This window comes from Solanum tuberosum, unplaced genomic scaffold (assembly GCF_000226075.1).
Source record: "Solanum tuberosum cultivar DM 1-3 516 R44 unplaced genomic scaffold, SolTub_3.0 scf00226, whole genome shotgun sequence".
Lineage (NCBI taxonomy): Eukaryota > Viridiplantae > Streptophyta > Magnoliopsida > Solanales > Solanaceae > Solanum > Solanum tuberosum.
This window is the reverse complement of record NW_006239155.1, coordinates 567,795-592,999: the sequence shown is the minus strand read 5'-3', so window position 1 is coordinate 592,999 and position 25,205 is coordinate 567,795. Positions and strand designations below refer to the sequence as shown.

General features: G+C 34.1%; 3 protein-coding genes across 3 annotated transcripts; 2 read left to right on the top strand and 1 right to left on the bottom strand.

Annotated features, from left to right (window-relative positions):
• Window positions 1–3,574: 3,574 nt before the first annotated feature.
• LOC102579136 (squalene monooxygenase-like) lies at window positions 3,575–7,248 on the top strand. The gene is made up of 8 exons (XM_015313121.1): window positions 3,575–4,016; window positions 4,352–4,463; window positions 4,610–4,784; window positions 5,030–5,198; window positions 5,489–5,707; window positions 5,816–6,091; window positions 6,534–6,812; window positions 6,911–7,248. The coding sequence occupies exons 1-8, from the start codon at window positions 3,771–3,773 to the stop codon at window positions 7,007–7,009; spliced, it is 1,575 nt and encodes a 524-aa protein (XP_015168607.1). The 5' UTR covers window positions 3,575–3,770; the 3' UTR covers window positions 7,010–7,248.
• Window positions 7,249–7,412: 164 nt separating this feature from the next.
• LOC102578806 (uncharacterized) lies at window positions 7,413–17,095 on the bottom strand. The gene is made up of 7 exons (XM_006356767.2): window positions 16,706–17,095; window positions 14,862–14,903; window positions 13,226–13,348; window positions 12,316–12,551; window positions 9,652–9,688; window positions 8,298–8,355; window positions 7,413–8,164 (listed from the first exon to the last, which is right to left on the bottom strand). Exons 1-7 carry the CDS (start codon window positions 16,823–16,825, stop codon window positions 8,082–8,084), a joined length of 699 nt encoding a protein of 232 aa, XP_006356829.1. The 5' UTR covers window positions 16,826–17,095; the 3' UTR covers window positions 7,413–8,081.
• An 878-nt stretch (window positions 17,096–17,973) lies between these two features.
• Window positions 17,974–24,596, top strand: LOC102578463 (uncharacterized protein At3g49720-like). The gene is made up of 7 exons (XM_006356766.2): window positions 17,974–18,198; window positions 19,688–19,845; window positions 19,986–20,025; window positions 20,669–20,710; window positions 21,775–22,149; window positions 23,543–23,598; window positions 24,133–24,596. The coding sequence occupies exons 2-7, from the start codon at window positions 19,720–19,722 to the stop codon at window positions 24,283–24,285; spliced, it is 792 nt and encodes a 263-aa protein (XP_006356828.1). The 5' UTR covers window positions 17,974–18,198; window positions 19,688–19,719; the 3' UTR covers window positions 24,286–24,596.
• The last annotated feature ends 609 nt before the right edge of the window (window positions 24,597–25,205 follow it).

Here is a 25,205-nt window from a genome sequence, read left to right as displayed (position 1 = left end):
TGATTATATGATTACTTGTTTATTTTTTATAGTGAAAATGATTTGATATATTCCTCAATTTTGTCATTTAGAGTTAATATATCCCTCGTTTTGAAAGCGATTCATATGTACTCTTTTCCTCTAATGAAAATGAAAAAAATTATACTAAATAATTTTTTTTTTAAAAAGAACAATCCATGCAGGGGTAATTTCATCCTTCTCACAAGTTTTTTTTTTTTACTTTTTTAATGTAACGGCTAATTTGAATTTATTATTTTGATGGTCAAATTTATTTTTTTCAGTTATTTTCTTAAAATTTAGGACATCTATATAGATGTCCTAATTTTTTTTTACATATATAAAAACTAAATTACAATATAGCCGCAAAAAAATAATTTTAATTTTTTTCCCTTTTTTCATTCACACTTCTTTCTTTTTATTTCTCTTATTTTCACTAAAAAATGAAAGAAGAATAAGAAACTCAAGTAATAATAATCAAATAAGTAAAAAATAATTTATCTGTGAAAAGGATCAAATACATGATTTTTTAAATAATAAAAATCAAAAAGATTAATTGAAAATTAATTTTATCACTTTTATAACAGTAGGAGTATGTGAGCCATTTTTTTTGTAACGGTGAAGGGTATATGTGAGCCAATTTTATAATGGTAGGAACCTATGTGAGCCACTTTGTAACGAGGGGTATATCAATCCTAAATGACAAAGTTGAGGGGTATATTAGACCATTTCCCCTTTTTATATGTCTTTTAAGAAATTATAAATAAAAAATGACATTTTTACTAATTTACCCTTTAATTCTTTTTTATACACTTAACATCGATATCAAGACTAACAATAGAACATATTTTTTTGAGAACTTTATAATATTTATATACTTTCAAATAGAATTAATTTAAAAATAAAATAAAAAGAAAATTAATTTTATTTTATTGTTATAAATTGACAAATAATTTAGTACATATATTTTAGTAGTGTAGACAAGTAATACAAATGGTGCAAATACTTATTTCGAGAAAGTTAATGTATTTTTACTAACTTGTTCTTAATAAATGCTTTGAAAAAAGATATAATTATTAAGTAATAATTTTCTGTTAGGTAAAACTCACTTTTTAAAAAAAATAAAAAAATCATTATGTGAAATACCTCTTAAAACAAAATGAAGAGATAAAAATGTCATTTATTTTAAACGGGAGGGAGTAGTGAGTATCTATTTCTATGACTCTATTCCCACCAACAATTTTTTAAAAGAAATATAGACCACTTCCACCACAAGTAATTAGAAAAAAAATGGTAGACTTTTAATTGCTAAAGTACCAATCTTTTATCGTGAATTTTCTTTGGTCAAAAAGAAGTGGAAACCTTAAATATTTAGTACAAAGTTTTAAACAGGATAGTTATGATGATTGTTGACTTTTTATCATAATGCGAGTTTAACTAATGAAAAAGGAAAATACAACAAAAAATATGGCCAAGCAAAACCAAATAAATATTTCTTGATTTTTTGAAATATCAAATAATTTGAAACAATTCAATTATCAAATCGAAAAATATTTAGAACAAAAAATTATTAACAAAAGACTATATTAATAGTTGAATATTTTTTTCGTTTTAATTTGTTTGTTCGATTTTAACTTGACATGAGTTTAAAAATTAAAAAGACTTTTAAATCTTGTAGTCGGTAGTCCTAAACTAAAATATGTAGAATATTTTAAAATATTCTTTAATCTTATGATTCTAAACATGCATGGTGACAATTTAGGTTTAGAAATATATATATTTTTTTAAAATAAATTAAAAGAAAACTAAGACAAATAAAATGAAAGAATAACTCCCAAATAATTAATGTGACAAAACAGCCCAAAAATAAAAAATAAAAAATACGGACCAGTGTTCTTTTAATTATAATTTCTTAGATCATCTGTCTAGCGTAAAGTCTTTGCTTGATTACTCTGACAAGTCCAACCTTTTTAATATTTTATCCTCTGATCACATGACTAATTAATACTTAGGTCCAAATCCAAATCACACCTTAACCGCTTGGTTAAATAATAATTTTTCTGTTTCATTTTATTTGATCCATAAATTAAAAATGGAAGTTTCATTTTATTTGTCCATTTTAACAAATTAAGAAAGTTTTATTATATTTTTCTTATACTATCTTTGATATTAAATAACTGCATAAAATACTAGGTCAAATTTGACGTTCCAAAACATTATTATTAAGGTTAGTTCAGTAAATATACCTCAAATTAAAGACCTATTTGACGATAGATATTACAGGCACTTTCTTGATTTTTTTTTTTTTTTTGGCAAAATCTATTTGGTCATAAAATTTATTTAATTTTTGAAAAAAAAAAATCCGGATTCCAAAATTTAAAAAAAAAACAATTTATTTTGGATTCATAATATAGTTGTTGAGTTCTTTTAATATTTTAAAAACTTTTCCTAAATTTTGCATCTATCCTAGCTTTGGTGGACGTAGTTACCTAGTACATGTTGCTGATAAAATGTGAAATTAATTAAAAGGAAAAATCTTTTTGGCCAGAAAATTTGGCCAGAATGATAGTTTTTCTATGTTATTTTAACTTTTTAAACATTTTTATCCTTTTAACTTAAATACATTTTAACTAAAAAATGGAAAAAAGATCAGTTTGTTTTAAAATAAAAAAAATATTATAGTTTTTTTAATTTTCTGGCCATTTAGCACTATGCAAAATTGATCCGAACATCGTAATCATAAAAAAAATACTACTCCCTATGTCCCTAATTACTTGTCCACTTTTTCTTTTATAGTTGTCCCTAATTACTTGTCCATTTTGACAAATCAAGAAATAATAATTTTTTTTACCTATTATAACCTCAATTAATTACTTTGAAAAAGGTAGAACTTTTTGAAAATCTTAAATTTTTAATACATCCACTTCATAATTAATAGGGATAAAATGATAAACTCACTATGTCAATAATTATTTTCTTAATAGGTGTGTCAATTAAAAAATTGATAAGTAATTAGGGACGGAGTATCTATTTAGAATCTATCTTCCCTCTCTCCTCACTAAACGCACTTCCAAAATTGATATGATTAGCCCATTGAAAAAGATCATGTTTAATTATTTAACTATTCAAGCATAACCCAACTAGGCAAACACCACCCTTCAATGGATTTAGCCGTTTAGGCGGGTCCGCAATAAGAATACCGAGATACGAAATTAGAATTTTGATTTTATAAAATTTTAATTTAATTAAATTCTAAATTACACTATCTATATATATTTAACACTCGGAGTAAAATCTAATGTGTTAGCTTATCAAAACAATTAGCTCTTTTCCTTTTCCAAAATAGGAAATCTAACAAAAGTAGTACTTTTTTTTCGGGATCAAGTATTTATTTTGCTTTTCATCCCATATTCAAAGTTCATATTAGAATTCGGACTAAATTTAGATGGTACACTATATTTAAAATATGATGCTCTTAATAAAATTTTCTTGGTATTTATTATTAAATTGATGACCTTTGATTAAGAGCGGAGCAATAGAATCTATTTGCCTTATAATTGAGTGATTGAGTCTATAAAAGTGTGCGTCGTGTCTAGAAATCTCTCTGTCTCGCCAGCAAAGCATTCATCAAATACAGCCTAATAATAATACTCTTTCTATTTTCATTTTTAGATATATATAGAGATTCACGGGCATTGTTAGAGAAGCAACGACGTCGTTTCTCTTGCTCCGTCCCCGTTTCCCGTCCTTTTTCTGCATTGTCGCCGGCGACAATGGTGGATTTGGGTCTCTCCGGATCTCTTCTTGCAGTGGTGTTGGGGTTCGTTGCAGTTTTCTGTTTTTTCATTCAGAGAAATGGTGGCTGCAGCAAAAGTAAAATTGATGACTCAGCAACTAGCACCACTACAACTACGGTGTACAGTGGAAAGTCCCGATCAAAGGATGGAAACGACGACGTTGATATCATCATCGTCGGTGCCGGAGTTGCCGGTGCTGCTCTTGCTCACACTCTTGGCAAGGTATTGTTTCTTTCTTTGTAATCCGTTTTTTAAAAGTTATTATTCTACTTTGGTCCTTCAACTATTTTTATGTACATATGTGAGCAAACCGTAATTGTGTAGTGAGAAGTAATTAGATTGATTGATTTACGTATCTGAAGGCATAGTTGATGTGGTTATTCATAAAAAACTTGAACTTGATTGTTAATTTGATGAAATCAGAGAAATGAAAGATGCATTGATGATGAAAGCGTTTGGTGTGACTGCAATTTTTTTTATTGGAGTTCTTTGTTGACAATTCTCTATGAAAAAAATTCTTTTTTGTGAGATTTATGATTATACATTTGGGACTACAGGAAGGGCGTCGTGTACAAGTAATTGAAAGAGATTTGACAGAGCCTGATCGAATTGTTGGAGAACTCCTACAACCGGGTGGTTACCTCAAATTGCAGGAGTTGGGATTGGAAGGTAAAGTTCCTAAGTGATGTGATTTGTGTCAATTCTGGTTAATTTACTCTCTTGAAGAGAAAAAAAAGGAAGTTAGTCTTGCACTTTTAGCTTCTCGTCTGTCTCTTTTTCGGCATTTCTCATATTTGTATTTTGGTCTACTGCAGATTGTGTGGAGAAAATTGATGCTCAACGAGTGTTTGGGTATGCCCTTTTCAAGGATGGAAAGAGTACACGTCTTTCTTATCCCCTGGAGAAGTTTCACTCCGATGTTTCTGGAAGGAGCTTCCACAATGGGCGTTTCATTCAAAGAATGCGAGAGAAAGCTGCAGCTCTTCCCAAGTATTCCTTCTTACCATTTTTTCTTTTTTCCCTTGGCAGATCTATTTCTCTCTCTCTCTTATATGTTATGAAGTATTTGATCTTCAAATAATTTCCTGTTTGAACTTATAGTTAGGATTCATATTGTCGATCCTTACTAGTTTGGATGGAGTCTTAGTTGATTGATTGAAAATTTGAAATAGTTTCCTGTTGAGTTATCTTTGCTTTGATTGACTAAGTGCACATCGGCTTTGATTTTTTAACAGTGTCAAACTAGAGCAAGGCACTGTTACGTCTCTGCTTGAAGAAAACGGGATCATTAGAGGTGTTCAGTACAAGACTAAATCTGGTGAAGAGTTGAAAGCATATGCACCTTTAACTGTAGTATGTGATGGTTGTTTCTCGAATCTACGACGTACCCTTTGCGACCCAAAGGTAAGGGCGCTTATTAATATTTCTCTTGATTTTTGTTAAGATAAGAAGGATGGAACTGGGTGATTAATTGTTTGTTGAGAAGGATCTTTTGTTTAAAAAGCTCATCTGTGAAATCGTTTGCTTTTACTTATTGTATATCATCTTTTGCTTTTACTTACTACTGTATGAGACAATAAGAATTAGTGTACCGAAGTTGTCTGAATGAACAAATATTTTTATATGAACATCATCATTGTTGTCCCCTCCTTATGTTTCTCTCAACACTCTGAATGACATGTAATATTGTACAGGTAGAAGTCCCTTCTTGTTTTGTTGGTCTGGTCCTGGAGAACTGCCAGCTTCCACATGAAAATCATGGACATGTCATTTTGGCTGATCCATCACCTATCTTGTTCTATCCCATAAGCAGTACTGAGGTCCGCTGTCTGGTTGATGTACCTGGTCAAAAAGTGCCTTCTATTTCGAATGGCGAAATGGCCAAATATTTGAAAAGTGTAGTTGCTCCCCAGGTAAAGAATTGTTGAAAACGTTATCTTGAATGACATACCATGTCATTATAGTAGTATACATACTTAAGTTGCATGATGTTCAATGAGATGTTCGTGTGGTTGTTCCAGGTCCCTCCTGAGATAAAAGATGCATTCATTGCCGCAATTGATAAAGGAAACATCAGGACAATGCCAAACCGAAGCATGCCAGCTGCTCCTCATCCTACTCCTGGTGCTCTTCTCATGGGAGATGCATTCAATATGCGCCACCCCTTGACTGGTGGAGGAATGACTGTAGCATTATCTGATATTGTTGTATTGCGTGATCTTCTCAAACCTCTTCGTGATTTGAATGATGCATCTACTCTTTGCAGATATCTGGAGTCATTTTACACCTTGCGTAAGGTAAAAATCGCTTGAAATCCTTCCTTGCATAAGTAACATATTTGATTGCTGTAAGTACCACGTTTTCTACTTTAAGAATCCTCAGTGAAGTAAAAACTCTATGTTGACTAGTGAGTAATGAAGGATCTGGAACCACAAAACAGACATTCCTTTGATGATTTCACCAGCTATCAATCTACCAAAAACGATATAATGTAAAAAGGCTTGGTTCATTACAATGTTTTAGGACTTGACTCACTCAATTCTCCTATAACTTGTCTTTTACATAAATAAATAAATAAAAAAGAGAGCAAAAGAGGATGACTGATGACTCAATTCTCCTGCAGCACTTTGAGACTTAACTAGAATATTATTACCTTTATAGATTGTTTATCAAAAAAAAATAAAAAAATAATTACTTTTATAGATATTGACTTGTTCTGCTCGCATATTTTACCTGCAGCCTGTGGCCTCCACCATCAATACGTTGGCTGGTGCCTTGTATAAGGTGTTTTGTGCTTCACCTGATCAAGCTAGGAAGGAGATGCGTGAAGCATGCTTTGATTATTTGAGCCTCGGTGGAGTATTCTCAGATGGACCAGTATCTTTGCTTTCTGGCTTAAACCCTCGTCCATTAAGTCTCGTTTGTCATTTCTTTGCTGTGGCTATCTTTGGTGTTGGCCGCTTGCTGCTTCCTTTCCCATCACCCAAACGTATATGGATTGGAGCCCGGCTAATATCGGTAGGTGTCAATCTTGCTTTTGCTCAATATTTGCAATCTTACACACGTGTTCCCATGTGACCTTGTATTTTGACAATTTCATGTTGATTCAAATGCAGAGTGCATCTGCAATCATTTTCCCTATCATCAAGGCAGAAGGGGTCAGGCAGATGTTCTTCCCCGCAACTGTTCCTGCATATTACAGGAAGCCCTCCTGAAGTGAGGTTGTAACTGCTATAAACAGAATAAGGCTATGCCATTGTACCACCTCCATCAGTATACTGGTTGTGAGTTTCAAGAGTTTAGTCCAACTGTTGCATAATTTTTGGTTGCTAGTGATCCCTTGTAATCTTTTTCCTTTTTAGTTTGTTCCCATGATTGATTACACTATTAACTGGAAAGTAAATATAAGTTGTACAATCATACATTTGTCTCTTCTCTGTACTTTTATTTTTTTCCTCCTCTTTGTTTTCTTTTTTGCCTTTTCTTATTGTGTTCTCCCACATTGGCTTGCGGTTCACTTAGTTTTGCCAATAACTGTAAGCCTCTTACTGATACCAAAGAAGTAATCATCTTTTGAGTTTGACAATGGAGTAGAAATTGAGGAAGCATAACAACTGATCATTTAAAAGCTCGAAGCTTGAGATTGAAATTATTGTAAAAGTTCTATGGCATATACCTTGACAAAATAATAGCATATAATTTGTTATTTTCTCTAAAGTTCGACCTTTTGTGAATGCTACAATGAACAATTTCAAGAAGTTTCTTACATATCTTTTCTACCAAGTAAGGATATAACATAATCAACCACTTGACTCAAATTTAATACATGGCAAAATTCATAGGCTGATTACAGCCTTTTCTCTCTTTATTTGACGACATCTTGAGCTAACTTACAGTGTACTAAAGCCTGTGTGATATACAATGTAAATCCGTATGTTCAGCTATCCCACGTCACAAATTGCGCTCTTCCAGAAGAGTTGGAAGTCCGCAGAGGAATTACAAAAGCAACAATCCTGGCTGTAGAAGTACTCTTAAAACTCGTCAACTGAAGAAAAAAGAAACAAGAACCTATTGCAAAGCGTATCCTGAAAACCTCGATAAGCAGCCAAGAATGTCAAGAGACTACGTGTACCAGTTGATTAGCACAAGGCTGGAAGCAAATGGCTTGATAGTCTCCCAGGAATCCATCATGAAGGACCACTTGGATTAGCTAGACTAACATACAACATCAAGTGGACATGACCTTTTAAAATGTTACAGAAAATTTCAGGCATTAATCATGGCTCTTTATCTGCTTGTGCCATTCTTCCTTTCCGATTTTATAGCCTCATATGACTTCATGACTTCCTTAAACTTTGCTTCAGCAGTCTCTGCAACCATGTCACAATATCAGATATTTATCAGCTGATGCAAGTAGTAGCATTTCTTTCCTTTTGTTTTTCTCGAATTTATAATAGGTAATACAAGGATAAAATATCAAATAGACCAGCCAACACAATCCACCTTTGTTTTGCTGATTCTGATCAGGGTGAAACTGCTTTGCCTTTTCCCTAAATGCCGACTGCAAGTTCAAAAAAAGGCACTTTTCAATAAAAGCTTAATGTTTTCACATGTGCGCATGAAGGACAGAGAAAGAAGCAGAACAGATAGTCGAAACTGAAGGACCATTGTGATGTCAGCTATCAGATGCCCTTGCAAATAGCTCAAATTGGAGGATTTATCATATTAAGATAATTTTAGCAGAGATCAGTGCGTACAAGTATGATCAATAAATAAGCAGCTTCATAGAATCTCCTAGTAATAGGCAATGCCAGAACCACCCAATAATATTAGGCATCAACTTCTTAAATTTGACAAGGCAGTCAAAAATAGTATTAGAGCCTGCTTGAATGGGCTCATAGCTTTTAGCTTCTAAGCCAAAAGCCAAAAGCCAAAAGTTAAAAATTCTAACTTAGGGCTTTTGACTTATTTTTATCCTTTTGCCTTAAAAACAAGAGCTTAAAAGCACTTTTTTATTATATCCAAACACTACAAAAATATTTAAAAGCTATTTTTTAACTGAAATTTGTTGGAAACTGCTGAAGTGTCTTTGTTGTAGCACGGCAGTAAACTCAGACCTGAAGCTACTCAAAAGTGTTCTGTTCTACAAAAGGCCATTATATAATGTTGCAAAATAAACCAATGCACCTGGATCTTAGTCCACTGGAAATATGTTTATATTTCACGAGGTTTTTTTTTTTTGTGTATAAGAGACATGGTGGCAGGCAACAGAAGTGAAGCAGCTTGGCTTGCAGTCTCTATTAAAGTACACAATGAACAAAGAAAAGTAAAGTTGTTGAGTAATTAACAGAGCTTCTAGCTATGAAAATGTTGGTGATGCAAAAAATTTACCGGGAGAAGTATCATTTCATTTTATTTTTATCTTTATCAAGACAGTAGTTTTCTTTAAGAGGTTACAGATGATTTTGATCACTCTTTTTTCCTGCCTAGTGCCAAATATAGACCCACATACGTTTTATTCAGAAAATTCAGAAAATAAGGAGCAGCACAAAGGAGATAAATTAACTATGTCATTCACGTAGGGTGGTAGCACCCAAAAAGAAAAATATTTCTATATTCAGAAAATTCAGAATAAAGGAAATAAATGTTTTAAGGCTTCAAGTCATGCAGGGTGGCAGGGGTATTTAGTTCTCTAAACCATTCTCCTCCACAAGGAAGAGGTGGGATCAGGGAATCCTAGAACAATGGAAGGTAATAAATATAAAAAGATAAAAACAATGGGACGTAAACAGCACAACAACACTATTTTCATTTAATACTGGAAGAATTTTTGGACATGCCAGAGAAGGATAAGTACCTTTATCTCGTCATCCGTGTAAGGCTTCGTCCTAGACCTGTCATAATGGAAGGATCAAACATGTCAAGTTTCATGTCAATGTCAGTATCATCGCCAAAGTACTAAACACATCCACATTAAACATCTGACATTCCAGATATAGACTTCTTGGCCACATGAAAACTAATACATGTACGAGAAAACTACAACTAGAGAAGAACGATAAGTATCTGTAACTAACAGAAGAAGTAATACCCTTTTAGAGCAGCAAAGGCTTCTATCCCAGACCACCTCATCATAGGTTAAACCGTGTTTTAAAACATAATTTTGAATGTCATGATTTACCCAGGTGAAAGTAAAATTCAATATGAGATTAATCACAAAATTGGCATCTTACTATCCAGAGTCAGTAAAACAAATCTTCACCTTCATGTAAGTGAGCACCATTCACATCATAGGGTACCATTATCTCCTTATTAGATTGCAGTGAGTGAATAAGTCGAAAACAAAACCTAAAGGTTCAATCTAATGTCCTTGTTAGGAGTCCATGGTGACTTCAAACAGAAGAGCCCACGGCATTGGTAAGCTGCAGCAGGTACTCCTATGAGGCATATTCTTATAGGGTTGAGGTGTATGCTCTGGTCCTCGAATTGCCAACAAAAGAATGCAAATTAGTTATTTTCTTCTTTGTAAATCCTTCTTCTGCATTGATGCAGAATTCCATGCAAAAGAATTGGCAAAAATGCATGCCTCAGGCACATACATATGCCTCAAAACCATAATAAATGAACAGTAATGTGTCCTAAACAACTTTGATTTTTGGACTATCATCTTTGCAATGGCCATAACAAAACGTTTGACACCATTCTATTTTACTGTAACTTTCACTACTATCAAGAATTTAAACATTAAATATACACACTTCAACTTTGATGTGATATTTGCCCTCTATTCACCCACTACTTTATTATTCTCTTTTTTTTTTTTTTGATAAAAGTTAAAGTAACTTTATTATTCTCTTTTATCATCACTAATATGCTATATAAGTCAAACTAACATCTTAAACTCCAAACCCAGTTAAACATTGCAATATAAAATGAAACAGAGGTAGCACATACATTTACATGCATTCGTCTTATATGTTTAGTATCTAGTCGTGGAACTGCGTCATATACAACAACATACCAGTGAAATGTTTCCAAAGAATCAATAGTATATGCACCGAAAAGAGTTAAAAGTGGGTCCCCAAAATTCCTTACAACTTTGACTTGGATTCTCCCTCCAACTTCCACTTAAATTTCATTGGTAAATGCGGTTGCAATTTGCCTACTCATATCTGTATATTTACCACATCTTCTAGCTGCATGGAGGAGTTCTCCCAGTTGATGGGTAGTCTTCCAACCTTCATTTCCCGATCTTGCCTTGCACTACTCTACACTCTAGCAGATTTTGCAAGGCCGTTGGATGGCATTAGAAGACCCCAGGATAAGGCATCAATAAGATGTGCCGATTCATCAGGTAAAACGCAAGACTCCTCTATAACCATATAGCTATATGTGAAGGGATACACATACGTGCAAATTTTATAAGCCTTTGCAGAAGGAATTCACTTTTTGGGCCCGTGTTAAATTAGAGGACATGCAAAGAGGGCCTGTTATGTATTAACTGTCAGCTGGAGAATAAAGAATTAGGGTTTGTTTTTGCTCTCTTGTGGATAGTGTTTACACCAGTACTGTTAAGTGTTATATTATAGGTCAGACACCGACAGCACTAGAAGCATCTTCTTCATGAATACAACTACTCAGTAAGGTCTTCTAGGAGGATCTGACCAAGCGACCAAAATTGGTATGTCTTTCCCTACTCATAAGAGATGAATGATTTGCTAATTACTGAGCCTAAGCCAGTGTTAGCTTATGTAGATGCATGACCAGACGTATGCAAAGTGCAGACTTGACAGGTCCATCCATATGAACTGGCATCATCAGTTGCAGTAAGCATAGACTACTTCTAAGTGATAAGATTTTCACCGAATTATTCATTGAAATGAGACTTCTGATGAAATCGGGGATAACGTCAAAGAAAGAAATAGAAAGGAGTGCATGCCACTGAAACAGTCCCTCGAAACAAATAACCAAGTTGGTGTTTTGATAAAAATGTGCATAAAGCTTCTAGAAAATCTATCAATACACAAAAAATTAAAAGGAAAACAAAACAAACTATGATTTAGCTTTTGATAGTATTCTATTCTAACAATAAACAAGAAAGAGGCAGCTTCTCATAGTTTTACTATTCTAACAATAAGCAAGAACATAGTAAAGAGAACGGCAAAAAAATTTGGTATAGGACCTTGAGCTACATGAAACAAAACTAGCTTCCTAATTCATCAAATTCCAAATAATTATAACATAATCATTCTTAATGATTCATTTGACATTTAACACTTATCCCTCACCTAGCTAATGCCATGAAGAAACCAGTCTGGACTGCCAAAAGAAAAACACTTGGCACTACTAAGAGATAAAAGAACCTAAATCATTGAAAGAAGCAACTTCACTACTACACTGATATCCTTAAAGATGATAAAGCTAAGGCAATTGGAAGTCTGAAACAGCATATCTGATTGGTGATAACATGCGTAACCAGTAAAAATATAGATCAATTCAACATCTGAAAAAATATTAATACCTATCAAGACCCAAAACTGAGTAATCATGCGACAACGGGTTGCTTGCATTGGCCCTAGGAGCTTCCCTGAAATTAGTTCCCCGGTCTCTGAACGATGTATCAGCCTTCCAGTACCAGTCATTTCTTTGGAAGTGCTGATGATATGCACTTTGCCCATTTTCTTGCCAGCTCTCATAGCTCCTCTTATGTTTGTTTCTCTCCCTGTTGAAAACACTTTGCATACGGCGAATGCGCTCCTATGAAAAGCATAGGATATTGGGTCAACAATAATCCAATGGTTAACGTAGAATACACAGATAAATTTCAGAATAAACTCACAAATGGAAGTTTATCTGTTATCTCATTACGTTTTTCTTTAGCTCAGATATGTAAGTCATTAGATCTACTATCTGTAGTTGGCTTTGTGAGGATCACAAATTATGGGATAGAAAATAAAGCAATCAACAGTTCAATCACGCAAAGAAAACATAGGGTAGGAGTGACATTTCACTTGAAAGAAATACAATAAGGATGTTTAAATATCCAATGGTTCTGTACAGCTTCAGTGTATTATTGCAGATGAAGAAATAAGGGTTAAATCTTATGTCCATCCTCCAACCTTCTAGCTATAAGATTTTCCATAAAAAATTTCACACAGCTTGTCCAAGAAAGCAAGTTACGCTTATGTCCAAAAGAACAAATGGTAGTTAAATTCTCCTTCTCAAAAAAATGGTAGTTAATTTCTCGACACGGCCAAATTATATTCAGATGACACACATTCTAAACGAATACACATAGGGGCCTGGATTTCATAAAGCAAATATCACAATGTCTTCACTTGCTTCAGTTGAAATAAACTTTGACGAAATTCTCTTTCAATTAGATCTAAGGAAATGAGAGTAAAATTGTTGAAGATGAAAATGTAGCTCACCACTCTCTCCATTTCTTCTTCATACTCCTCCCGCATCCTGCAATTATATCTTTTCCACGCTTCCTCCTGAAAACTTGTCCTAAAAGAACCCCCAGCTCGACTTCTCTGTGCTGACTGCCTCAACTTTTTCAATTCAAATAAGTAGTTATTAGCTCAAGAAAAACATTTCTTTCCTCCCCCATGCAAAGTATTTATCAAAACAACTAGAGCAGAACCCTTCTCTAAGCACAAATGTCAGTAAACATAAGCAACTTCATTTGATGTACTTCATCTTATGCATGCAACAGTTAATTAGTATTGAACTCGCACCCAGGACCATTGCAAGAAACAGCAAAAGCAAAAGCAAAAGCAATTTTTTTGCACAAAATTAATTTTGTCGCAACATCTCATTTCACAGAGTAAGCATATACTCCCTGTATCAGAAGGGAATAGCACGATTAGATTAAGAGTTTCTTTTACAATTATTTTCTGATATTTTTTAACTCTAAAGCTGAGTTATCAAACTTTTTCTGTAGTAGATAAATATGTAAAAGTTTATTTCCCAAAATTTAAAAATCAATATCAAAATTCGCATCCGATGATCTTCCCTGAACCCCTCATTCTTATTAGGATAAAGCGATTTATCAATTTAATGCTTATTCTTATGACCACATATCCGAGGGCTAGATGGCCCACAGTTTGAAACTCGTTGTATCATGAGCCCGTCTACGTAGCCTTCTCTGATTAAATACCAAGCTTTAGATCGCCACGGCTTTCAAACTAATTACGTGTGGATAATCCACACATTGCTTAGCTCTCATCACTGAACCAAAGACCTCGGAGCACTATTTTTTAGTCATTTTTCAATCATCTTCTGAGTGGTGAATTATGTTTAGACGTGAGCTAAAAATGACTCACATATTTTGAAGATCTAGAACATTGGCAAGAGCAAGTACGTAGAAGAATGGTCGATGCATCAATATCACATCTTCCTGCCTTTGATATTTATCTCTTTCATTTAATTTAAGATTAAACAACATCTCGATTTGTGGGTGTCATTTTTTGTGCATGGGCCATGCCAATCTTCTTAATTTTTTAAAAGACAAGAAAGAATTCCTTGAGTTGGATATAATACAATTTTTTCATTAAAAGGCCTTCTCTGTTAGTTAGAGATAGTCTTATCTTTCAGTTTTAGTTAGAGAAATAGGTTTTATTGTCTCTAGTTTTCACTTGCTTAGAGTTCCCTATTTATAAATAGGACCCTAGTGCATTTTGGTTGAGAGACTATAATAATATCCTATTAATTGATTGGATATGAAAATTCTTCTCTTTATCCTCTTCTTCCTGCTCCCTTCTCCTATCGACCCCCTCTCCTTCCTCTCTCTCTCTCTCCCTTGCTCTCACTCTCATTTTTGCCTTTTCTCATATCTTCCCTTATTTTTGCTGTCTTATTTGGTGCTACATAAGAAATTACAAGAAAAAGACGAGAAAACCAGATAAGAGGTAGTCAAAAGAAGAAGCAAAGGTAGCTCACTATGACTATGCACAAGCAACAAGCAAATAGGTCATAACTTAGACCACATGCAGGGAGGGTAACTCAGGAGTAAACTGAAATTCTACATTTACCCAAATGAGATTGAACAAAGAAGTTCATTACCTGAGAGTAGACAAAATCCACTGTACTTCGCAATTGTGTAACCTGCCAAATTTCTCAGGCTGTGAATTAATAATCAGAAGCAACCCAGAGGAGGAAAAAAGGAAGAAGCAAGTAAAGCTACAAAATTCCTTTAAAACTTTTTCATTGTTCTAACAGAACACAGAAGAGCATGAAAGTTTAAAGCGTTCAGAAGCAGCAACGAACCACACCCGGGAAGAAAAATATCAGACCTACTCAACTTCGATTTGTAGAATCCACTGTTACAAGTTTCTAAGAGAAGGAGAATATACAAGCGTCACTGAATAGTACGCCATCCTTGATAACAAAGAGTTGCAATACACCAAGGACATATTATTTTATATTTGTATCTTCTTCCACCTCCACCTGTAAAGGTGGCCGAGTTGGTTGAGCAGGAAATCTCCCAAATGAGGGGTCTTAGGTTTGAAACCCTTGCATGCTTTCTTGGTTGAGCGTGTGGTACGGGGTTTTCCTAGTGCGGTTTATCTCCCTTGTGAGGTTTGCGGGCTATTTCAGTGGAGAGAGGTTTACCCCGTGTGCACCCAAAAAATAGCGGTTGCGGGATCCCTTGTCATAAAAAATATCCATATATTTTTCCACCTTTGGTCCCCTCCCTTTATAGGATGCCTTTCGTCAATACATGCAAATACCAAAAGCCTTCCACTCCAATCTATCTTCCTTATCTCCCATACTCCTTTGCATGAACTCCACTTCTCATTCCCAATACAAAACGGCTCTTTTGAAACTAATTTCTGAGATATTGCTACACGTTTCTTGTGAGTTGTGACAAACTCGAATATATTACCCAATCTATCGTAGAATGGCTAACACCCAAGGATATGCGTACTTCAGCGTCTCCACACTAAGCTATCCAACCAAAAACGTAGATGGTTGTCGCTCCCGACAGTTTCACATTAAGGGTCATTGTCCTGACAATGAAATTTGTAAATCATCTTTTCCCTTCATAATCTCCTTTGTTCTAATGACCAAAAGATAACAAAGGTTATATCATTCCATTGCTGGGAGACGAACTTTCCACAAACTTATCAATAAAAAGAGAACTCATAAGGTCATCTTCATCTTCCACTACCTGACAATTTGTATCTGGCAACAACAACTTTTCCCGATAATCTTTCTATGTAAAAAAGACATTTCTCCATTAGTTCCATATTAAATCATTTCGATCTCTTCATCACTAATCCTCCAATCCTCCCCCTAACCATAGAGAGATATTTTCTTCTCCACCAAAAGAATCTCATTCCCCATCCTTCTTTTATAATTGAGAAACCTCCAAAGGTCACTAGCGCACGGTTAGAAACTCAGTAAATAATGGGCCTGCACCTTTACCCGTCTCTACTTAAGGAAACAAGCAATTTTTTTTCCAATGCAGTACGGGGTTTCAATAAAAACATTAACAAATGATGGTCATCCCCAAAGTTACAACATATTAACCTGTAAGCAAATTAGTATCATTGTGTTTTCAAATGTAATTAACTCATATGGCAGAATAACTACTACTTATGGCAATTAATCAGGGCAAATTTTATTCACAACTGAGCATAGAAAAAATTAGAAACCTAAATTACCCCAAGTTTCTTTCTTTCCCAGTTTGATCAAGCATACACTTTGGTTTCTTCACAACCCATTTTCCCTAAATACTCAATTACCACATCATATCTGATACTGCAACATATTACAGATTATAGATTTCAAAATTACTCAATAAAGCTTCGAACTTTACAGAAACCACTGAATTGCACACCCAAATTCAAAAAAATGAAAAAAGTATAGAAACCAAAAAAGTATGAGATGGGGTAAGAACCTACCGCAAAAGTTGTGGCAGTAGCTCCGATTAATGCAAAAACAAAAATACCCCAAAGTTTCATCTCATCTTTTTCTTGATAAGGTTTTCCCCTATTGTCTTCATCGCCTTCTTCGTTACCCATAATTGATTAGTTTTGAAAAAATTCACCGCAGAATTGTAATCACTGTAATAAACTTGAAAAAGAGCCGATGAAACATGCTATGCTGTGTGCTTAATAGAATCCAGAATCTATTGATGTTCCTTCTTCTTCTCTACGCCGACTTTAGATGAAATTGTACTTTGTATTTTGTCTATTTTCTTCTTCTTCTTCTTCCTTTTTTCAACTTCGCCTTTTTGTTTCTCTGTGGTTTTAATTGGTTGTGATAATTCCCAGTGACCCGCTAGCGCTCGTCGGACCTTTTAGGGTCAACTGTTTTATGTAAAACTAGTAAATTTTGACTTTTATTTTGTTATTCAAGCCGTTTAAAAAATCAAGAGATAACTTAATTTTTGTGTTTATTTTATTTTTACTGTTAAATATTATTTATTATTTACTAACATATTTCTCAAAACATTAAATTTAATAAAGTCAAAGGATAATATAGTAATATTACCCATATTATTTATTGTTTCTTAAGTGATGTGTCAAGTTAATAACGGATAACTATTGTTGAACAAGTATTCAGTATAATCTACACAATGGAGTCAAGAGGTAAAGTATATCCAATTTTTATCATGTTATTTTCAATAGACCCTTGATAATAATACCGCAAATAAATTACATAAAATAATAAATAATATGAGAAATCAAAAAACAAATAGCTATAAAAATAGTCCCACGACTAATAGTTGATATACTATCGAATTTAGTTTATTACCATATTCAGAGTTGCTTTCCACGCCAAAATAATATATTTTATGTAGTTCTCCATTTTTAATCAGAGGTCTCAAGTTTGAATCCTCCTAAATACAGAGTCTTTGTTGGGGAACGCTTTATCTCTAATGTGAAACTTTTCAATACAAATTTGAATTTAATCAGATTGTAATGTAGATATCAAAAATCGAATAAGAATTAATAGATACTAAAAATAATGTTATCTATTCGTGATTTGAAGTTTTTCTTCTTTTGTTTTAGTTTAAAGAGAAACACACTCATATTTAAGTCACAAATTCAGTGTAAAAAAAAATCATTTTTAAAATTAAAATGCAATTATTTAATCCAAAATGGATCATTTTCTCGAAATGAAATGTGATTTTAATGAGAATCGGAGCTCCGAAGCGTGAGCAGAACCGTAGAATAGCAACCGTTCCAATCCCCACGCGCCAATTTCAAGCTTCTCCATATACGCGCCTTACTTTCCAAATCTGCAAATCTCCAGCAAACACTTTCACCTCTTTCTCCAAACAATTTTCAAATTTTTTTTTTTGTATTCATCAAATACATATCCATTGTGTACCGGAATTACCAAACCTTTGTAAATTACGGATCTTTAACGTTGTTCACTACTGATTCAGGTACAGATGATGTTTTGCCATTGCCTATTTATTTGAAACAAAGACCTCAAAGCTTCCCTTTTTCCCCCTTGTATCAAAGTTGGTACAACGTTGTTTTCTTGCTCTTTATGTTTGCTAATTATAGTAAAGAATTGATTTTCTTGTCTCTCCTATTAGTTTCCATTCATGGGTGTGGTTAACAAATACTATATTGTTAAATGCTTCAGTACAATCCTTTGTGTTTTTCCTCATATCAAAATGGGTTTAAAGGTTGTTTTCTTGCTCCCTAATTATAGTTAAAGATTGAATTTTTGGTCTCTTTCTTGACACCCTTTTAGTTTCTATTCATGGGTGTGGTTAACAAATACTATATGATTAAATGCTTCACCACAATCCTTTGTGTTTTTTAGTTTCCTCATATCAAAGTGGGTTTAAATGTTGTTTTCTTGCTCGTTTTGCTCCATAATTATAGTTAAAGATTGATTTTTTTGTCTCTTTCTGGACACCCTTTTAGTTTCCATTCATGGGTGTGGTAAACAAATTCCTTTGTGTTTTTCCTCATATCAAAATGGGTTTAAATGTTGTTTTCTTGCTCTTTTTGCTCCCTAATTGTAGTGAAAGATTGAATTTATTGGCTCTTTCTGGACACCCTTTTAGTTTCCATTCATGGGTGTGGTTAACAAATACTATAACCAGAATCCTTTGTGTTTTTCCTCATATCAAAATGGGTTTAAAGGTTGTTTTCTTGCTCCCTAATTATAGTTAAAGATTGAATTTTTGGTCTCTTTCTTGACACCCTTTTAGTTTCTATTCATGGGTGTGGTTAACAAATACTATATGATTAAATGCTTCACCACAATCCTTTGTGTTTTTTAGTTTCCTCATATCAAAGTGGGTTTAAATGTTGTTTTCTTGCTCGTTTTGCTCCATAATTATAGTTAAAGATTGATTTTTTTGTCTCTTTCTGGACACCCTTTTAGTTTCCATTCATGGGTGTGGTAAACAAATTCCTTTGTGTTTTTCCTCATATCAAAATGGGTTTAAATGTAGTTTTCTTGCTCTTTTTACTCCCAAATTGTAGTGAAAGATTGAATTTTTTGGCTCTTTCTGGACACCCTTTTAGTTTCTGTTCATGGGGTGTGGTTAACAAATATCCTTACATGCTTCACAACAATCCTTTCTGTTTTCCTCATGTCAATATGGGTGCTTTTTTCACTTTTTGTTGGCTTATTATAGACTTATAGTGATGAAAATGTGTTGTTCCTTGACACCTTTTTAGCTTCTTTTCATGTGTGTGGTTAATAAATCCATAGTTACTAATCATTGTTTTCTTAAAAGACTGGTCTTTTCCTAATATTGTGATAATGCCATATTTGGAAACTTCTGTGAAAAAGTCAAAGCTGCCAGAAATAAGAAATTTGACAGCTTTTGGTATCTAGTTTTGATTTTTGACATTATAATCTCTTGATTGATTTTTTAATAATTAGAATTTGTCTTTAATATTACACAGGAAATTAGTTTTTTTGGTTACAAGAACCTACAATGATGTCAAGGAGGCCTATCAACCCATCTCGACGTGTAGCAGACAATGGAGCTTCTTCGTTAGAAGGCTCAATTCGGTCAAAGACACGGTCTCCCCCATATTTAACAATTGGACTTATTATTGTGGTACTTATTCCCGGATTCTGATGCTAATAGTTATTTAACTGTTATCATTCTGGATGACAGTGGATAAACTTTAGAATATTACTAGCTTTAAGTCATTTAACTGTAATTGTAACTCAATTTTTTCCTTTTGGATATTCCAGGGTGCATTTCTTCTCATAGGGTATTTTTACCGTGACACAGGTTTGTATCTGAATCCTTGGTATTTTATGAATTATGTTTATCTTCAAAAATATAGTGAGATGCCCCCCAAAAAATGAAGAAAAAAGAAAACAAAATATTTTAGCTGATTGCTCAATGCTGGAGTCTGGAGCTGTCTGGTAGCCTATAAATTCTAGTTTAAATTATATAGCAGTTACACTCTTTAGTTGACTTGGAGGACTCCTATAGATTCTTTGTTTAGAGTAAATTGTATATTGAAAAGAACCGATAATACTTGTGCATGAACAGTCTTCCCTTCTTGAGAAAAGAAGATATCGGCATCCACATATGCACAAGTAAAAGATGTCTCATGTGTATTGTTTTCGACATATTTTTAATTTTTATCTGCAAACAAATAATGGTCTGTCTTCCCTTTAAACATTTTAGCAAAGGAAAACTGGCCCTACCTCATGTTTTGATGAATGTTTTTCTAAATAAAAATCTCAAATGAATCTCTGCTCTCAGTAATGGTCATGCAGGTGATTTAATTACACGTTGTGTTTCCTTCTCTCAACTTGAACGTTTTGTTCAGCCTAAGTATTGTTCTTTACTTCATACTTTGTGCTTCTGAGTCTTGTTCCTTACTTCAGTCTGACACTGATAGAGGGATTATCATCGGTTGTAGGTACTTTTGCCAGTATTAAAGGAGCTATCAGTAGAGTGGAAGGTAATTGCTCATGCATTATTCTAGAGGATTTGAGTTTTGACGTATTTATATATCAAATGCCACATGAATTATGTGATTTAATCGAAGTGATGAGACATTTCTTTTAATTGCTTAGTGCAAATGGTTCTAACTATGAACTCATGATCACCTCATAAATGTATCAAGAACTTCAGTTTGGTCCTTAATGATAACCGCTGTCACTTTTGGGTTCTGCCTGGGGCTTTACTCTAACAATAATTATAATAATCTATTATAAGAAGGCTCGTGTAGTAGGAACCATCTAAAATTACTTAAAACAAATGTCTTTTGGGACATAATAAAACTATCTAACCTATCTCTCTAACATCTTAAGCCTTTGGCAAGTTGGTCAACATGATATCTGAGCAGACAAGAGGTCCTGGGTTCAAATCTCGCAGCCATCCATTAAGAAAAAAGTGTGTTTGGTCCATGAAAATAAATGGGGCCAACAAGTGAGGGTGTGTGTTGAGACATAATGAAATCAAGTCACTAAGTCGCTAACAACTTTAGCTTTGAGATGGTCCCACACTTCAGCAATGCCTTTGGAGATGACATGCAACAGAATTCTTGTGTTCCACGAGGAAACCTATGTGCATTGTTATCATGCAGTCAGTCTGTATACCAACTTCAATAAACTAATATCAACCCAGAAACTTCATGTCTTAGATTTCTGTTCTCTTATTGATTTGCTGAATAATTCTTTAGTCTGGTGAGCATCTGGAACATCTGTAAACTTTCCCCCCATACTTTATAAATCATTTACTTATAAAGGCATAGAGGAGGTAACAAGATTAGTAATTTTCATTTGTCACTCTTGGTGGGTGGAGTGACTGTGCATTATACCTATCGAGAATCTTGATATAGTCTATACACAGAGCTACTGACTTCCATTCTTTATATTAGAAGATACCTAAATTTTATTGCTTTTGTTTAATTTGGGTAATACGGTATGTCAGTTTATTTGCCTTGACATTGTTGAAGATAAAGTTACTGTTGTTTTTACATTACAGTTGACTTAGGATCTACCACCTGTTTTACCTCTTCAGGGGATTTTTTATGTACTGTAGAAGTTCAAAAGGCCATTCCTGTTTTGAAGAAAGCATATGGTGATAGCATGCATAAGGTGCTGCATGTTGGTCCTGATACTTGCTCGGTAGTGGCTAAATTGTTAGAAGAGGAAGATACCGAAACTTGGGGTATAGAACCATATGATATAGAGGATGCAGGTCATTTCTGCAAGAAACTCGTGCATAAGGGCATTGTTCGTGTGGCTGACATAAAATTTCCTCTCCCATATCGTGCAAAATCATTCTCTCTTGTGATCATCTCAGATGCATTGGACTACTTGTCTCCAAAGTATCTTAATAGGACTCTTCCCGAACTGGCGAGGGTGTCATCTGATGGACTCGTTATTTTCACAGGTAAGAAGAGTTTGTATTAGTTGTTATGTTTATATGACAGCCAGTCCAAAATGGAAGTTTATTTTGCATTAATTGTACTGTCTGAGCTAAGCTGCTTCCTACCCTTCACTTCCTGTCAATCTGTATTTTGGTGTTTGCCCTTTCGGGTTACACACATATGAGTAGGGAGTGTTTATCTCAATCCAAGATAGATGCCTTTTTAACATGTGAAACTTATTTTTAATCTTCAGTACTTGGTCATACTAGCACATTTTTCTCGTTGATAGACAAAGCTATTTAGAAACTTGATTATTTGTTGCCTTAATTTTAATTTCCTTCCACGCTGATGTCTCTTATACAGTATGCTTTCAATAGGTTTCTATCCCCCCTTTTTACTAGGTCCAAAATTGCCCTATTTAGTTTTCTCCTTTGAAGTAGGATTAAAGTTGACTGGGAGAAGTTCTTGTTATCGCCATCCTTACTGCTGCTGAGGATAAAAGTACATCACCACTTCTCATTAGTTACCTAAATAATATCAAGAAAAGCTGAATATTTATAAGATTTTATAGCAGGGATATTAAGGACAAATGTTGGATTTCACACACTAATACACACACAGAAAAGAAGAGGACATCCGTGTATTTTTATTTTTTTTGGATAAATGGCATTAAACTGGTTTCTCATATATGAATATAACAGATGCGGAAGTGAGGAGATTTTACAAATGGGGGAAATTAGATGACCAGGGTCTATGTATAACTGAAAGAGAGAACCTGTATTAGTAGAACTTAGAAGAATTTAGCAGCAACAGCACGGGTTTTTCCTTTCCTTTTACTGGAAAGGAACAACTTCATTTCTGAATTATGCAAGAATTGGTTGTTACTATGAAAAAGGATACTTGAGAATTCATCTCCTTTCCTGTTTAGCAGTGATAATATTTTTAAAGAATGATATGGTGATAGTTGGATCTGGTTTTGATGATACCTCACACATACATATCCATCTCCACTACATGAATGGTTCACTATTGATTCCAAATCAATGCAATGTGGCGTACTTTCAATTCAGCTAGTGTGCTTTTATTCTTGTATAACTTTTGGTCAGTTGACCTCTATAGTAGAGTAACATTTTGTATTTTGGATGCGTTGGCGAGTCTGATCACCTTGCTTTCATAGAGCTGTTTACTCCTTGAGTTTTCTCCTTTAAGATTTGACCATGTCACTCCATGCATAAGCTTTCTAAGGAGTTAGAAATGCCTTTAGGGTATTTTCCTACCTGCATCCTTAATTCCACATGATTACTCAATATAAGACATTGGCTGCATTCTGCATATAAAGACAAGTTAATATGGGAAACCTTGTAATCCAGAGAATTCTTCTGGTGTTAATCTGATGTTAATATCTGATAATTGCAGGTTATCCACGCCACCATAAAGTTAAGTCTGCAGAGAAGTCCAGATTTGGGGGGCTGGTAAGTGACCTGTCCTGCATCGTATAAATTTTACATATTTTTGTTTCAGTGTATGGACATTTGATCTCTCATAAATTTTAGGGGTGAGGAGCCAAGACTTAAATCCTAGTTAGGAGCCTTCGACCCTTATATGAGGTTTTATGGTTATCTATTCTTGCTCTTTTAGTTTAGTTGATCTAAATTCTTGATGGTGTCTTGAAAAAAATGAGTTTATGTCAGCAGTTCATTTGAAACCTCATTATAACATCGCCATTCATGCAGTAGCATATCACCGCTAGTCAAAAGTCAGTTTTTCTATTTTCTGGTGAAAAGGGAAGTGTTTATATACATTTGTTGAAGCATGACTTCATGCTGCAATGGTGCTAGCCCAATAAATTGGTAGCCGAAGTTGTATGGTGAAATGTTTTAGTGAAAGCCCTGCTCGTGATATCTTTCTCTCCGTCTATTTTCTATAGTAACACTGACTTAAATTACCCTTCAATTTTGAAACCTAATGCCATCTACTTCCACCTTTGCTTTCTGTTCTCTCCAAAGGCCAAATTGAGGAGCTCAACGTGGTGGGTGCGATATTTTGTTCAAACAAGTTTAGAGGAAAATGAAGTTGCCATCAAGAAATTCGAGCAAGCTGCTTCGAAGAAATCTTACGTCCCTAGCTGCCAAATTTTTCACCTGAAATCTTACCGTTGATATAATTACACGAAAGTTATACACAGAAGGAATCACGCATAGCTCGTGGATGATGGTCAAGATATGTTATGACAACTTTCAAGTTTCAGCTGTGTTGATAAGTTGTTGAGAATAGCAGGTGTCTCCTTGAAAAATTGAGTATGCCATCATCTTGATTAGTGTAGTCTTGTTAGATATATGGGGTTATGGCAGTTTGTTGATTTATTGCAAAAATGGGAATTAAATTACTGTTTCATTGGAGACTCTTTGTGATTTTGGTTTTAATGGCCAATTAAGCCAAATGATATACATCATCTAAACTTCTCCTTTTGGTTCTGTTTATTTATTTCACTTGAGCCGAGTGTCTTTCGGAAACAACCTCTCTTCCTCTACGAGATAATAATAAGGTCGACGTACACTCTACCCTCCCCAGATCCCACTTAATGAGATTTCACTGGGTATTTCTGTTTATTTGTTTATTTACTTATTTCATGTTTATTGTTGACGAACTCAATAAATCTTTGTCTTCCCCATTATGTCTTTGCTACTTTTCATTTGGTCGTCCAAATGTTGGGGAATCACAATCTACTACTTTATTAATGTTGCCTTTATTTGTGATTAATTCGACATATTTCACCTACTCATGTAGAAAGTCATACATGAGGCAAAAAATATGTTGAATGTCAATAGAGTTCTAAAGAAGTAGAAGTAAAAAATTGATTAGAATGCCAATACATAATCAAAAGTAGTGCACCATTTCTCTAGCGCATGTATAAGTCAAATCGTAAAGTCAAATCAAACCGACGAATCAAATCAAATTGAAAAAGAAACGATTTGTGGTTTGGTTTGGAGGTTGAAAAAAAAAACCGACCACTCTTGGTTTGGTATTAAAAGAAAAAAAGTCAAACCGAACCCAAACCAAACCGACATATATAATATAT

Bases quoted from the DNA above. Each gene is read 5' to 3' on its own strand.
- LOC102579136 (XM_015313121.1), top strand. From the start codon at position 3,771: ATGGTGGATTTGGGTCTCTCCGGATCTCTTCTTGCAGTGGTGTTGGGG. The intron at 4,464-4,609 runs GTAAAGTTCCTA...GGTCTACTGCAG, and splicing joins GCAGGAGTTGGGATTGGAAG to ATTGTGTGGAGAAAATTGAT. The intron at 6,092-6,533 runs GTAAAAATCGCT...TTTTACCTGCAG, and splicing joins CATTTTACACCTTGCGTAAG to CCTGTGGCCTCCACCATCAA.
- LOC102578806 (XM_006356767.2), bottom strand. From the start codon at position 16,825: ATGGGTAACGAAGAAGGCGATGAAGACAATAGGGGAAAACCTTATCAA. The intron at 14,904-16,705 runs GTAGGTTCTTAC...GAAATTTGGCAG, and splicing joins CTACTGCCACAACTTTTGCG to GTTACACAATTGCGAAGTAC. The intron at 8,356-9,651 runs GTACTTATCCTT...TTGAACTTGCAG, and splicing joins ACACGGATGACGAGATAAAG to TCGGCATTTAGGGAAAAGGC.
- LOC102578463 (XM_006356766.2), top strand. From the start codon at position 19,720: ATGATGTCAAGGAGGCCTATCAACCCATCTCGACGTGTAGCAGACAAT. The intron at 20,026-20,668 runs GTTTGTATCTGA...CATCGGTTGTAG, and splicing joins GTATTTTTACCGTGACACAG to GTACTTTTGCCAGTATTAAA. The intron at 23,599-24,132 runs GTAAGTGACCTG...TTCTCTCCAAAG, and splicing joins AGTCCAGATTTGGGGGGCTG to GCCAAATTGAGGAGCTCAAC.